The 14,360-nt window shown below is 33.9% G+C and overlaps 2 protein-coding genes across 51 annotated transcripts in view; one reads left to right on the forward strand and one right to left on the reverse strand.

Moving 5' to 3' along the window:
- Nucleotides 1-397: 397 nt before the first annotated feature.
- si:dkey-5g14.1 lies at nt 398-10,847 on the reverse strand. The gene is made up of 6 exons (XM_087270701.1): nt 10,680-10,847; nt 10,295-10,503; nt 5,947-6,811; nt 3,266-3,349; nt 2,917-3,073; nt 398-575 (listed from the first exon to the last, which is right to left on the reverse strand). The coding sequence occupies exons 2-6, from the start codon at nt 10,481-10,483 to the stop codon at nt 479-481; spliced, it is 1,392 nt and encodes a 463-aa protein (XP_087126827.1). The 5' UTR covers nt 10,484-10,503; nt 10,680-10,847; the 3' UTR covers nt 398-478.
- Nucleotides 10,848-14,088: 3,241 nt separating this feature from the next.
- synj1 (synaptojanin 1) overlaps nt 14,089-14,360 on the forward strand; it is a 52,818-nt gene continuing 52,546 nt past the window's right edge. For 48 of the 50 annotated variants that reach the window (XM_087268949.1, XM_087268950.1, XM_087268926.1 and 45 more), the window contains exon 1: nt 14,115-14,157. The gene's annotated coding sequence lies outside the window, so the exon portion shown is untranslated. 50 annotated transcript variants of the gene reach the window in all.

Genomic DNA, 14,360 nt, shown 5'->3' on the forward strand with positions numbered 1-14,360 from the left:
ACCCCTACATTTGCCTAATGTAAACGGCATGACAAAATACAATTCTTCATAAAACAAAAAATGAACTTAAATTTTTTTGTTCATAAATGTTATGTTTATAATGCTAAAAGATTCAAAAATATTACCCAATTTTCCTGCTGCCTTGCAGACTACTGCTATTTCCATTAGGAAATATAAATTTTGTTTTTGCTGAAATTAATAACATCACTCTATATTATAATATTAATAATAATAATAATAATAATAATAATAATTCCTATTATATATATATATATATATTCCCTTCTGTTGTGGTTCACTCTACAACCACAATTAGCACAAGCTTCAGCAAAAACATATTTCAGTGACTGAAAAATACTACAAATAGTTGAAATTGGCTTGAACAGAGTACCCACAGTTGTTTTCAGTTCTGAGTTTATCCTGGTATGAGGAAAGAACACACAGAGAAACGATGAAGGTACTTGTACTCCCTTTGATTTTACGCTACAGGTGGGTCATCTGATGCTTCAGTCCCATCTTCAGATAAGAGTGCTTGAGTGTCATTAGGATCCAATGGATGGACACACTTAAGGATTCTGGAGAAGCACACATTGAGTCGGAATCAGTCAACATTCAAATCATACTTACAGTATGTACAAAAATACAAGAATATGCAGAAAGGGGAAAGAGGAAATGGAAACCATAGCTGGCATTTTTGAACAAGGAACTATCATACGAGCAACATTCAGGACGATTTAAAACCAGTTTTAAAGATTTACTGGACCAACAAGGTGCTTTCCAAACCAAAAGGTCAATGCAGTGTTAAAAATCAAGCTTTTACAGTAAATGTAATTTTAGCTTATACTGTAGTGGCAATGGTGATAAAATCTGCTTGTTACATTTTCTAAAAATAAGAGTATTCTTATAGTGCATTTCACAAATAACTTTAGTTTCAGTTTTACCTTAAAGAAATCTGAAAGGCTAATAATTTTTAAAAACAAATGATACTTCTTGTTACGACTGTTTTAATGTTATTTTTTATTCCATTTTCTGTTTTGAATACAGTTTAATATAAAGCACATGTTAGGAAATGGATATAAAGAAATGATTAAATATTCAATGTTTGTAAAGGTTTTATTTAAAGCTACCAGCACTCAGCAGTATTTCATATTGTTATTTCTACATAAAATTTTAAAATGTAACTTATAACCAAGTAAATGGATACCACTTTTAAAATATTTTGATATCATTTGATAAATAACTGGGTAAATAATTGTTCATTTTTATAGTAATCTTTAACAAACCTAGAAATGTGTTACATACTGTACACTGTATAAGATGCTTTTATTTGATTTGATTTTACTACATTTGAAAATGTGTTTTTATTTTTTACATATTTAAGTAAAATTACAAAATTACGTAAAAGTGTAAAAATGTATAAGTAATTCATTTTATTTCTAACGTGTTTTTTCAAACACCCAAAGTCAGCACTCGTTCTGGTTAATAATTCCATTAAAAGAAAGCTACCAAAAAAAAAAAAAAAGATTGATATTTGCCCGTTAAAAAAATCATTGGATCATTTTGGGTTACTATTAGTTAGTCTCATGAGAGGAACAGGTTGTCCTTCTGTCATGCTGATAAGTCATCAGAAAAAAAAATACTGCTAAATAAAGGGGAAGTTATTTAGATTAAAAATTATAAGGACACATGATTTAGGACACAGGACATAGTAGTTGATGTGACATGGCAAAAATTAATATAGTTAGTATTAAAATGCATTTAAAATGCAGTAAATGGTTAAACATTTTTTGTCTTGTTATAGTCTTGTTATTTAAACTGCTGCATTATTAAATTTTTTTATCTAAAAACTCTACTAAGACCTTTCTCGAGTGTACAGTAGTTCAAAAATTACAACAGTTATAAATTTAAATTGTAAAATCATTGATAAATACCTCAGGCCTAATTTTTTTTAAGTGGCTATTTTAGTAAATTTCATTTTTTCCTATCCTTATATTGCTAAAAACAATTCTAGGAATTTGATGCATTTTGTCACTGAAAAGCATGTGCTCTGGTGTGACACTACATGCCAATCCCCCAAAAAATCTGATTTAGCTGAAAGACCCCATACAAAATTATGTGACTGACTGAAGCCCCCTGTAAAGCCCATGATGTGCACAAGTTTTTATCTCGTTTCACATATTTTACTGTTTGGGAAGCACTATAAAATTGTTAAGTATGGTTTGGCCTTTTTATTGAAAACGTCCAACAGGTCAAACAAAACTATATAAAGAAACGTGTCCAAAATGAAGATAATGTTTGTTATCTCTCACCACAGGACAATTTTAGACTATAGTTCAGTAAAAACGCAGCTAAAATCTATGGGAGACAGGGCATTCTCTTCATTGATGCCTAAATTGTGTAGATATTCGCAATGCAGAATCCCTGAGTATTTTTAAATCATCTCTTAAAACTTCCTTTTTTTAGGGTAGCTTTTATTTGATTTCATTGGATTTTTAGATTTATTACTATTAATATTTTATGTGTTTTTAATTATTTTTTATTACATACAAGGATGAATGCAAAGAAAAATGTATCTTTTACTGCTGCATGTTATGTCTGTTAAGTGCCTTAAGATGCTACTTTTATATGCTCTATGTAAAAATAAAGTTTATTTTTATTATTATTATTTAAAAAAGTGAAAGTAAGTTACCCCCTATATTTTTTAAAACATCAGTCTTCAAGCTACATGAATTTCAAAAATTTTTCTTCAAAAATTGTTTTACAAAAATAAAAAAATACCACCCATTTGTCAAGTACCTCTGAATATGTGCACAGATAGATCATCTTAATGAACTTTGTAATATTCCACAAAAAGGGCCCATTTTGATTTCCCAGTGCCTTTAAATACACTGTTTCTAATTCCTGAACATCTCTTACCCCAGTAAACTCATGGGAATGAGACAGAGTCCGGCACCCAGTAGGAAGACAAAACCTGGACACCAAGCCACAGTGGCTGCATAGATCCTGCTAAAACTGGCAGCAGACCCATTGGTGCTCAGCGTTTCTGTGAAGGCCACACAGGCGAACAGCGCTCCTGAGAAAATACAATGTCTAAACATTATTGTCTTTTCAAAGGAAGACAGATTTTAAGGATCCTGAAACCCAACACTTTAAAAGTGCATAGTCGCACAAAACACATCTTGGGCAGATAAGAGCTCTTATGATCAATGTTTTGCTGAATAAAGAGGTTTTGCTTTGGAAGAGAGGTTTTCAGAGAGTCATTCACCCTGTTCAGACTTTGAGATGACCTTTGACATCATCGAACGCAGGACAGGGAACGGCATGATTGCAAACATAGCAGGAATTCTCACTGTAAGCAAACACATCAACACACACATTAACTAGACAAACATTTTCAGAATTGCAGGAAAACTCACTTATTTTAAATGGCTACAAATACAGAGCACACAAATCTGGCTTTTTAAATAATATGGGACTGATTTATGCAGCTAAAATACAAAAAACAGTAGGTTTTACAGTATACTACTAATCACTAAAATTTGATAGGAAAATTAATTAACACCTCAGCAGTTACCCCTTCTGTTCAGTTATCACTGATGTTTATTGAGCAAACTTCAACTTAATACTCGTGCATGTATAAAAAGTATATAAACGTGTGATAAGATAAAGATGTTTGATGTAACCCGAGAGAGCCATAGTTTTCATTTAATTAATGTCATAATTCTATATGCCACTATAATATATCAACAAAAATATGAAGTGTCGTTTTTCAATTTAATGCATTTGAAGGGTATAAACTATTCATTTATTTGGAGTTCTACAGTTTTGACAAACTGATTTAATGTGTTTAAAGTCCATAACACAATGTATATTTCTGCTATTAATAAAACCAATCTCAGTCGATTTATTCATTCATTCATTTTCTTGTCGGCTTAGTCCCTTTATTAATCCGGGGTCACCATAGCAGAATGAACCACCTACTTATCCAGCACATGTTTTTACGCAGCGGATGCCCTTCCAGCCGCAACCCATCTCTGGGAAGCATCCACAGACACTCATTCACACTCATGCGAACGGAGGGAGAACATGCAAACTCCACACAGAAACACTAACTGATCCAGCCGAGACTCGAACCAGCAACCTTCTTGCTGTGAGGCAACAGCACTACCTACTGCGCCACTGCGTCGCCTCAGTCGATTTATTCATTCATTCATTTTCTTGTCAGCTTAGTCCCTTTATTTATCCGGGGTCGCCATAGCAGAAATTGAACCACCAACTTATCCAGCACATGTTTTTACGCAGCGGATGCCCTTCCGGCCACAACCCATCTCTGGGAAGCATCCACAGACACTCATTCACACTCACGCGAACGCAGGGAGAACATGCAAACTTCACACAGAAACGCTAACTGATCCAGCCAAGACTCGAACCAGCAACCTTGCTGTGAGGCAACAGCACTACCTACTGCGTTACTGCGTCGCCTCAGTCGATTTAGTCATTCATTCATTTTCTTGTCAGCTTAGTCCCTTTATTAATCCGGGGTCACCACAGCGGAATGAACCGCCAACTTATCCAGCAAGTTTTTACGCAGCGGATGCCCTTTCAGCTGCAACCCATCACTGGGAAACACCCATCCATTCTCATTCAAACACAGACACTATGGACAATTTAGCTTACTCACTTCACCTATAGTGAAGTCTTTGGACTTGTAAGTGGGGACAGCCAGGGCTCATTATATATATATATATAAATACAGAAACAACCCTGGTTACTTTTTTGCTGAGTGAAAAAAGTAATTGTTTTAACAAAAATATTTACATTGATTTTAAAAACAATTTTAACCAAAATCTAATGTTTCATAATCAAAAAACTATACCATGTTTGTTTATTTTGCAAAGTGCAGAAATCTTACCCATTTTATACACATTTTAACATTTTTATTTTTAAATATATATAAACTTAACTTTGCAAGTTTACATTAAAATGGTAAAATGAAAAAATATATATATTTTTATTTTTTTTTATTAGTAAACATATTTCTAAAGGTGCTGTTGAATTTTTCCCTGGATGTTGACAGCAATCAAAGAAATCTATGAATGTAAAGAAAACAAATCTAATTAGTTTACAAATTAAGTTATGCATAATAAAATTTAATGACGCAGGGAAAAAGTGTTGAACACATAAAAAAGGGAGGTATAAAAGGCAGTGAAGCCCAGACAGCAAATGAAATCTCTTAGTAGTTCTTCAGCAACCCTTTGCCCTTCCTCGTTGTAAATTAATATTAGCTGCTTCAACGTCTACATTAACAAGTTGATGAAAATGAAACCAGAGTGGACATTTCAGCAAGACAATGATCCAAAACACAGCCAAGAAAACTCTTAAATATTTTTAGAGAAAGTAAAATGTAAAATGGCTCAGCCAATTATCAGACTTGAATCCTATATAAAATACAAATCAAAGATCAGATTTGATAGACGAGACCCCCAGAATCATCAAGATTTTTTACACTCTGAAGTCTAAGAAAAACTCACACATAAGCAATGCATGTGACTTCATTCTCCATATGAGAGGCGTCTTTAGCCTGCCATCACCAAAAAAGCCTTTTATATAAAGTATCAAATACATTTAGTAGTTCAGTACTTCCTCTTCTGTTCATTCCATTGTTATTACACAAATCATTTTTAATTTTTTGTTTTGTTTTGTTTTATTTTTATGTTTGTATTGTTTGGGTTTTTACCAAAATCTGGTTCAATTCTGTGTCAACAGCCCCTTTAGAAATATTATGACATAAAAAAAACATGACATGTTCAATACTTATTTTTCACACTGTATGCATGTATTTATATATGTGTGTGTGTGTGTGTGTGTGTGTGTGTGTGTGTGTGTGTGTGTTTAACCTACAGTTAAAAATGTCTTAATTTTTGAACTGCAAGCATTCATGCTCACCGAGGAACATTGTGAGCGTGGTCTTGGCGAAGCCGGTCATCAACATGCTAACAGCGACTGAAAGCATCCCAATGAAGGCGATGGCGATGTTAGGCAGGCAGAGAGAAAACAAAAACACGCCAACAAAACTTGTAATAAAAATAGATGTGCTGGCAGCAGAGCCATATCCGACAAGAATCTCAGTCCAACACAGCGGCTCATTGAGCTCATAAAGCGTGACTATGGACAAACCTCCAGTATTGACAAAAGACAAGGAGGAAAAGGTGATAATCAACAGCACAAGAACCCATGTTCTTCGTCTACTTCCTCCAGCAAACAAGCTGTAGATGCTGCATGCCAAGTTTCGCAATGCCTGACAACAAGCCAAGGTCTCCGATCTATCAATGACTCTAGTTTCTTCCAGAATAAAGATGGCGTATAGTAAATTAACGACCTGAAATATGGCAGAGGTAAAAAACGGCCAGTTGAACCCGGCTGCGTGTAAGAAGTAGCCAGTGGAGATTGAAGCTACACCTGCCAGCATGCCAATCATCATGTCGACTACAGCCATCCGAAGGGTTTTTTGTTTGCCATCTTCACACAAATCGGCCACATAGGAGAAGCAGCCACCTAACATGGTGCCGATGCCCCCAAAGAGGGCACTTACGAATGAGGCAACAATAAGGAGGTAAAGGTTGAGCTGGAAGAACGAGACGGTGAGGAATGAAAGCGTGTAGATCAGAGTGCCAATGAGAGGCATGATAATGGTGATCTTTCGGCCACGCTGATCGCTGTAGGACACCAGGAGGAGGGTCACGATGAGGCTGGGGATCATGGAGGATAAATCAGTGTACATGGAGAACAGCGAAGCTGCTTTCTGCACCTCCTGGAAAAAAAAGAAGAGGAGGAAAATAAATAAAACAGATGTGCTTCTGAAAGCGTGTAAGTGTCTTATAAGGGGTGATGCAATTCCTGATCCAAAAATAAAAACAGCTTTAAAAAGAAAAAGAAAAAAAGAGAGAGAGAAAAAAAGGAAATGAAACGCAGATGTTCGTGTATCTGTGACCAAAATTGGAATGCAACAGACTGAGATCCGAAACAACAACAGGTGTAGCTTACTTTTATTTTCATTCATTTATTTTCTTTTCAGCTTAGTCCCTTTATTAATAAGGGGTCGCCACAGCAGAATGAACCTCCAACTTATCCAGCATATGTTTTACACAGCGAATGCCCTTCCAGCTGCAACCCATCACTGGGAAACACCTATACATTCTCATTCACACACAGACACTACGGACAATTTAGCTTACTCACTTCACCTATAGTGAAGTCTTTGGACTTGTAAGTGGGGACAGCCGGGGCTCGAACCAGTGACCTTCTTGCTGTGAGGCGACAGCGCCACCCACTGTGCCACTGAGCTGCCCCTCACATTCAATTTAAGGTACATAAATTAACTTCTGACACCAGGATTTATTCAGTGAATAATACTGACCGGATCAACGTTGTCTCACTTATTACACAGTTGAAATATTGATTTATTAGTTTACTTATTATTCAAGTATTAACTTACAAAGAATTGTTCTGTGTTTCTTTATGACGAAACATTGGTTTCCTGAATGAGTGATCTAGTAAACTGTTGCAATGGACAACTGTTGCTTTTCAAAAATATTTGACTTCGGAATTCAGCACTGAGATGATTAGTTTAAACTATTGAAAAGATAATTGCATGCATTGGGTAACCTAAATTGTCTGTAGCGTATGTGTGTGAATGAGAGTGTATTGGTGTGTCCCAGTGATGGGTTGCAGCTGGAAGGGCATCCGCTGCGCAAAACATATGCTGGACAAGTTGGCAGTTCATTCCGCTGTGGCGAACCCTGATTATTAAAGGGACTAAGCCTAAAAGAAAATGAATGAACGAATGAATGTTTGCATGCTGGTAGCCCATAAAAAATTTAAGATACCTTTAAATTCTTGTTTTCTTGTACATATAAATTTTTTCAGAACAAATATTTTAATTATGTCATCATTTCCTTACCCTTGAGCTGTTATAAATCAGTATGACTTACTTTTATCTGTTGAAAACACAAACAAAAAGATATTTTTAAGATTGCTGGAAAATTGTAACCACTGACTTCCATAGTATTTGTTTTCTTTATGGGTTTAATGGTTACAGGTTTCCAACATTTTTCAAAATATCTTCTTTCGTGTTCAACAAAAACAATACAAATTGATTTGTAACAAGTCAAAGCATGCATTGAGTAAATAATGACTGAATTTTCTTTTTTTTTTTGTAGACTTTCCATTTAAGGCCGTACTGTATATGATTCAATCTAGAGACATTGGTGCAGAATTAAAAAGCTGTTAATAGAAAATATTGCATTTGAACTGTTAGAACTTAAGTAGCAAAATCCCTTCTTACAAACTACCTGAAAATGATTAAAACACAGAATATCATGAACAGACCACTGAGAGCAAGTAATGAGAGTGAACTTATTTTTTATAAGTAAATTAAGTTTTATTTTTGGTCATTCAGGTACATTCATTTTCTTTTCGGCCTAGTCCCTTTATTAATCTGGGGTCGCCACAGCAGAATGAACCACTTATCCAGCATATGTTTCACACAGCGGATGCCGTTCCAGTTGCAACCCATCACTGGGAAACATCCATACACACTCATTCACACACATACACTACGAACAGTTTAGCTAACCCAATTCACCAATATTTTCTATGAAATTAGATACAGGGAAATAAGCTCTACTTCTGGTTTCAACTTGAAGGGTATTTTTGGCACTCAGACAGGTATGTTCTGCACATTTGTTTTGGTAAAGGCAAACAAGATTAGATTACAAGATGTTCCTCTTTATATATTAAAATAAAATGACTCATTGGGCTCCCAAAATCTATTAAATTTAACAATATGAAAATAGGTGTGTCAAAACAAATGCTTATTAAGAACCAAAATTTAATCTAAAATGAGAGATCTTTTTTACTTTTTGAGTTACAGGCATGTAAACAAAAAATTAATAATAATAAAAATAACAACAACAAAAACTGATTTTGGTGGGGCTGCACAATATATTGTTTCAGCATCGATATCGCAATATCAGGATACGCAATTTTGAGTTATGATTATAGTTGACTATGAGAAAAACAAGTGTAGTTGCTGCAGAGTTTATCCAAAATGGAGTAAAAGTTTTTCATACTCACATTTTTAAACACTGAGAAAAATTAAACCATTTAGGCACAATAAATTTTACTATTTGTAGCTTTAATAAAGTTTAATGAGTTTTATTGTTTTTTTTTTATATCAGTAAAGACTTTTGAAGTTATTTTCCATTTTATTATTTAAATCATGTACCTGATTACTGTTTGACTGCCCCGAAAACAACACATTTTATCTTAGCTTATCTTATATGGATGTATTTGCTTGTAAATGTTTATAACATTTTAACGATGGTTTACTTCCTTACAGAATCATGTCAATTATTCTAAATAAATACATTCTTTCCAAATAGCAATTTTCAAGTCATCTGGTGAAATATATATATATATATATATATATATATATATATATATATATATATATATATATATATATATATATTAATTACAATATTTATTACAGAAAAAGAAAACATGACAATACCTGATTTTCCCAATATTGAGCAGCCCTAGATTTTGGTATAAAAAATCCTGAAAGAGCTTCTAATCTCTTGTGTAATAAAAAATATATATGATGCAGCCATTTTTCTAAAGTCATACACAAAGGCTGAATATATAAAAATGTATCTAGTATGGCTATTGTGCATGTCTTGCAGAATTTGGAAAATATGGTAAATTGATGATGAAAATTCAGAAAAGCATAAATTTCAAAATTCAATATTTTAAATGTAAAACACTGACACACAAATAAAACAAATAAATTAATCCAGAGGAATCTACTAAATTAATATACAAACAAAAGAGAAGCAGACACTTCCACAAAAACATGAAGCAAATCAAACGCTTTTCTTAGATAACCTTAAAAAAACAACACACTCAAATATACTCTGATAATAAGCTGAACTTTAAATTTTATAAGATATAAAATATCTCCTCTAGACACCTTGAGGGGAACTGGCTGTTCACTAAAATATCTTGAGGCAGGTTTGTTAAAAAAGGAACTGCTAAAAAAAACACATCTACACTGTAAAAAAAGCTTTTCTTACTTTACTTTTTCTTAACAAGACAACTTTAGGTAAGAAAAAGGCAATTTTTTGCTGTATAAACCAAATTGTAGTGTATATATGATTTCAGTGTCTGAATATGTAAATAATATGAAAATGCTTGTGTCAGATTCAGATATGTAACGTGTGGCATACTGTACCTCTTGTCGGCTGGTGTGGTTGCTGCTGTTGGCGGCGCATTGAGAAGTGTTTTCGGACACTGGATAGGTCGAGTTTGTGATCTCCAGCCACAGTCTGCGATACACATACTGCTGGATGAGAGGATAAAGCATAAAACTGGCAAACGCGTAAATCGCGACGACGGGCTCGATGAAGTACAGTCGCTTCATAGTGTCGTCGACGATGTGAGCTGCAAAGACAAGAATAAAACAAACAATTACATCAATCTACCATAATCACACTAATCTCGGATCTACGTAATTGGCTAACCATCAACCCCTAAACAACTTGCATCATGACAGCTTAAATTAACCGGTCAACCTGACGACCACCTTGGACAGCTACCAGTCTATCCAGTTTACTTACGGACAGCGCAGATATACTGAGGACGTACGTCTTCATCAAAGCAAATGTAGACAGATTTGCTCTCATCCGCCGAGACTCTTCTGCAAGCTCCCTGACAGTTAACAGTTGTTCTCTGTTTTGTTTATGAAACATGACATCTCACAACCTCTTATGAAACGCCGGTTTCCTGGATGTCTTTACCTGATTGGTCGGTTGAATTTAAGGATTTCAAATCATTGGTTGGTGAAGCTGCCAGTCACCCAAAACGGGCGGGACAACTCATGAAATTGCGATGGTAATGGGATTTTAGGAGCTATTCAAAACAGTGTGGTTATTCATTCTGTTGATCTTGCACTTAATTAATTTGTTATATTTCTCATATTTCCTATTTTGGTATATCTGTGATATTACAAAATATCTCTTTAAAACTTGTAATGCTTGCTCGTAAGATAGAAAATATTGTAGATAGTTCATAAAACATTGTTGCTTAATATAATAAAGTTTTATTTTACTGATTTAGAACCATTGCATTGCCCATTTTCTTAGTGTTACGCTAACATTGAGTGGGCGTTTGTAATGGGAAGAGTCTAAATGACTGAAAGAGGAAGAAAATAGAAATAAAATATAAATAAATTGGTTGTTTTAATAAACTATTGTCTGAAGAGGGCGCCTCGAGGCCCATATTGAACAATAATAAATAACAAATGTCTATGTAAGCTAAAAGCGGTTACCATGTCATTTTCATGACATTTTATTAAACTCAAAAAATGATATATGCAGCATAAAAAAAAAATATAATTTGTGACAAATTACAAATATATTCTTATTGTATTTTTTATTAAACTTTTTTCTGCACAAAACATGAGTTAGGAAGATAAAAAACATAAATATAACATAAATAAAACTTTAAAACATAATATAGCTCTAAAATAAAATGCGCAAAATCAAGAAATAAAGAGAAGACAAATGTTAGATCACTTACAGATCTACAGTACCATATATGTGGTGCATCAGATACATCTGTGAAGATCTTATTGCTTTAAGATTTTAGCTTATAATAGTGTTCACATAATTTCATTTTCAATCCATTTAACTTCTGTATATAATAACTAGCAATTATAATAATTTACCTGTTTTTTAGATTATTGCTCAAATCAGGAACATAACAGTACATAAAACCTAAAATATAATATCAATCAACAAGTGATATCGACAAAAAAGTACATACAATGTGAAAGAATATAAAAAATAGCATCATAAGATAAGGAAATAAAGAAAAGAGAGAAAGGGAAAAGAAAAAAAAGCATTAAAGGTTTTTTGTAAAACATGTGCTAATTTAAGATTACTTAAATGAAGATATTAAAAGCAGAGCATATTTTGACCACTTTTAAAGCTTTCTTATTAGCCGATCCTGAAATCAACTTTATATAATTCTCCATATCGTTAATGAAGACTACAAAGGCAGGTTTACTATTTGAGAATTTGCATTTGTGAATGTAATATTTACTTAAGAAAGTAATTTTATTTATAAAAAACATTATTTTCTTTTGTGGGGTCTGAGTCTAAATACCCAAATATAATATATTGCTGAAGAATCTTCACCTCAACAAAAATAAATCTATATTAATCCGTAACTGCTGAATGTAATGACATGACCAAAACAAATGTGTCACCGTTTCGTCACCATTCACACAAAAATAACAACTCAAGTCAGTGTCAACTCTAAACTTTTGAATAACTTTCTTAACAGGAAAAAAAAACCAATGGATCAGTTAAAAAAAACTACTTTTCTTTTGTTTACTTATTTGTGAGAAAGAATTTTTGCTGTAATGACCAGATTTTCCCCCAGTTAAGTTTATTTAAAAGGTTTTTCCAAAAGAAGATACTGTGTGGAGTGGATGCATACCTAGTGCAGATGCAATCTAAACTGCATGCAATGCTTTTTAATGAGCTCACCTAACCCCACCCCTAACCCATCACTAGCTCCATTGAGTGCATTGTGCCTGACATTGCAGTAGCAGCTTGCATCATAAAGGCTGCTTCCAGATACTATTGAAATTAATTGAAAACATTTTATAATATCACCCGTTTCTTTGAAAAAGGGTTAACTTTTACTGTCAACATTATATCGATAATATAAAAAATGCAATTAAACTAAACATAATAAACAATAATGACACATGCATTACAAAATATAAAATTAGAATAATATTAAAGTAATATAATTATAATATAAATAATTTTTATTCAATAATATGTATTATTGTATCTTACTGTCATATGTGGATAGTTCACCCACAAATGTAAACATCCTCACCATTTACTCACACTCAAGTGGTTCTATAATTTTAGTTAAAAAAATTCTTCTGTTGAACACAAAGGAAAATCTCATCTCATCTCATTTTTGTCTGCTTTTCTGGGGCTGGGTCGTGGGAGAGAACCTCAGACTTCCCTCCCCCCAGACATTTCCTCAAGATTTTCAGAAAGGATCCCGAGGCGTTCCCAGGCCTCCCTGGGTTGGTGTTCAGGAGGCATCTGAAACAGATGCCTGACATCCCTTGATGTGGAGGAGCAGCGGCTCTACTCCGAGCTTACCATATTTTTATTCATAACCTACTGAAGAGAAAAAAAAAAGTTGTTTATAGTTACTATATGCTACATAGTTGCTATAGTAGCTTATAAAATAAATACTAGTTCTACTGGATTACGACCCCTTTGGTAATTACATAATATTAAAGAAACAGCAATAGTGTCAGATGCAGCAAATTGATTTTATAGACATACATTAAAAAATTTAATGAAGAATATGCCTGTGTGTGTGTGTGTGTGTGTGTGTGTGTGTGTGTGTGTGTGTGTGTGTGTGTGTGTGTGTGTGTGTGTGTGTGTGTGTGTGTGTGTGTGCCATTGCATTCAAGATTTTTGTATTTCTAACCACCTAAGAGGATATTGGGGGTCGCGAGTCACTGGCAATGTCATTTTGGGGGTTGCAGGCTGAAAAGTTTGGGAACCCCTGGATTAAATGACCCATCGGAAATGCCAAGTGAGAAAAGTTGAATGTGCTGGGCAGTTTATTTGTCTTCTTACTGACAATAGACTACAATTTTTAATTTAAAACTTTAACATATTCCTATTTGTTTTTTAATGATATATATATATATATATATATATATATATATATATATATATATATATATATATATATATGATGCAATATTTTTGTATTTTAAAAATAAGTATTTATTCTTATTTCTTTACTTTTTTTGGTGAACTATCCCTTTAATAATGTTTGCTTTCTACATCACATGACACACACCTAGCCAATCAGCGGTCAGCTTAAGGTCCTGGAAACGCTTCTGGGCGTAACCACAGTGCTGCTGTTTTCCTCTCTAGGTTTCTGTTGTATTTCTGTTCTTAAACTACCTGCCCCGCTAATCATTTTGTTTCTAGCCATAACGTTATACGATATCCAACCGGGGCAAGACAGGCACAACTCTGACAGGTACACAAGACCATCTCTTTACTAAGCATCATTATAAATCCACAACACACACCGACACATTAAATCTGCACTTTTCATGTTCTAATGAACACATAGCGGCTCTGTGATCAGTAAAATGTCTGTTTATATGGTTCAGGAAGGCGATGGAGAGCTAGCCGGCTAACGTTAGCCGTCAGTGCTGGTCGTGATATAGGCATTTAGGG

Source organism: Danio rerio, chromosome 10 (genome assembly GCF_052040795.2).
Source record: "Danio rerio strain M-AB ecotype USA chromosome 10, GRCz13ab, whole genome shotgun sequence".
Classification (NCBI taxonomy): domain Eukaryota; kingdom Metazoa; phylum Chordata; class Actinopteri; order Cypriniformes; family Danionidae; genus Danio; species Danio rerio.

Bases quoted from the DNA above. Each gene is read 5' to 3' on its own strand.
- si:dkey-5g14.1 (XM_087270701.1), bottom strand. From the start codon at position 10,483: ATGAAGCGACTGTACTTCATCGAGCCCGTCGTCGCGATTTACGCGTTT. The intron at 3,350-5,946 runs GTGAGCATGAAT...GTTTGCTTACAG, and splicing joins CACGCTCACAATGTTCCTCG to TGAGAATTCCTGCTATGTTT. The intron at 576-2,916 runs GTAAGAGATGTT...GTGCTTCTCCAG, and splicing joins ATTCCCATGAGTTTACTGGG to AATCCTTAAGTGTGTCCATC.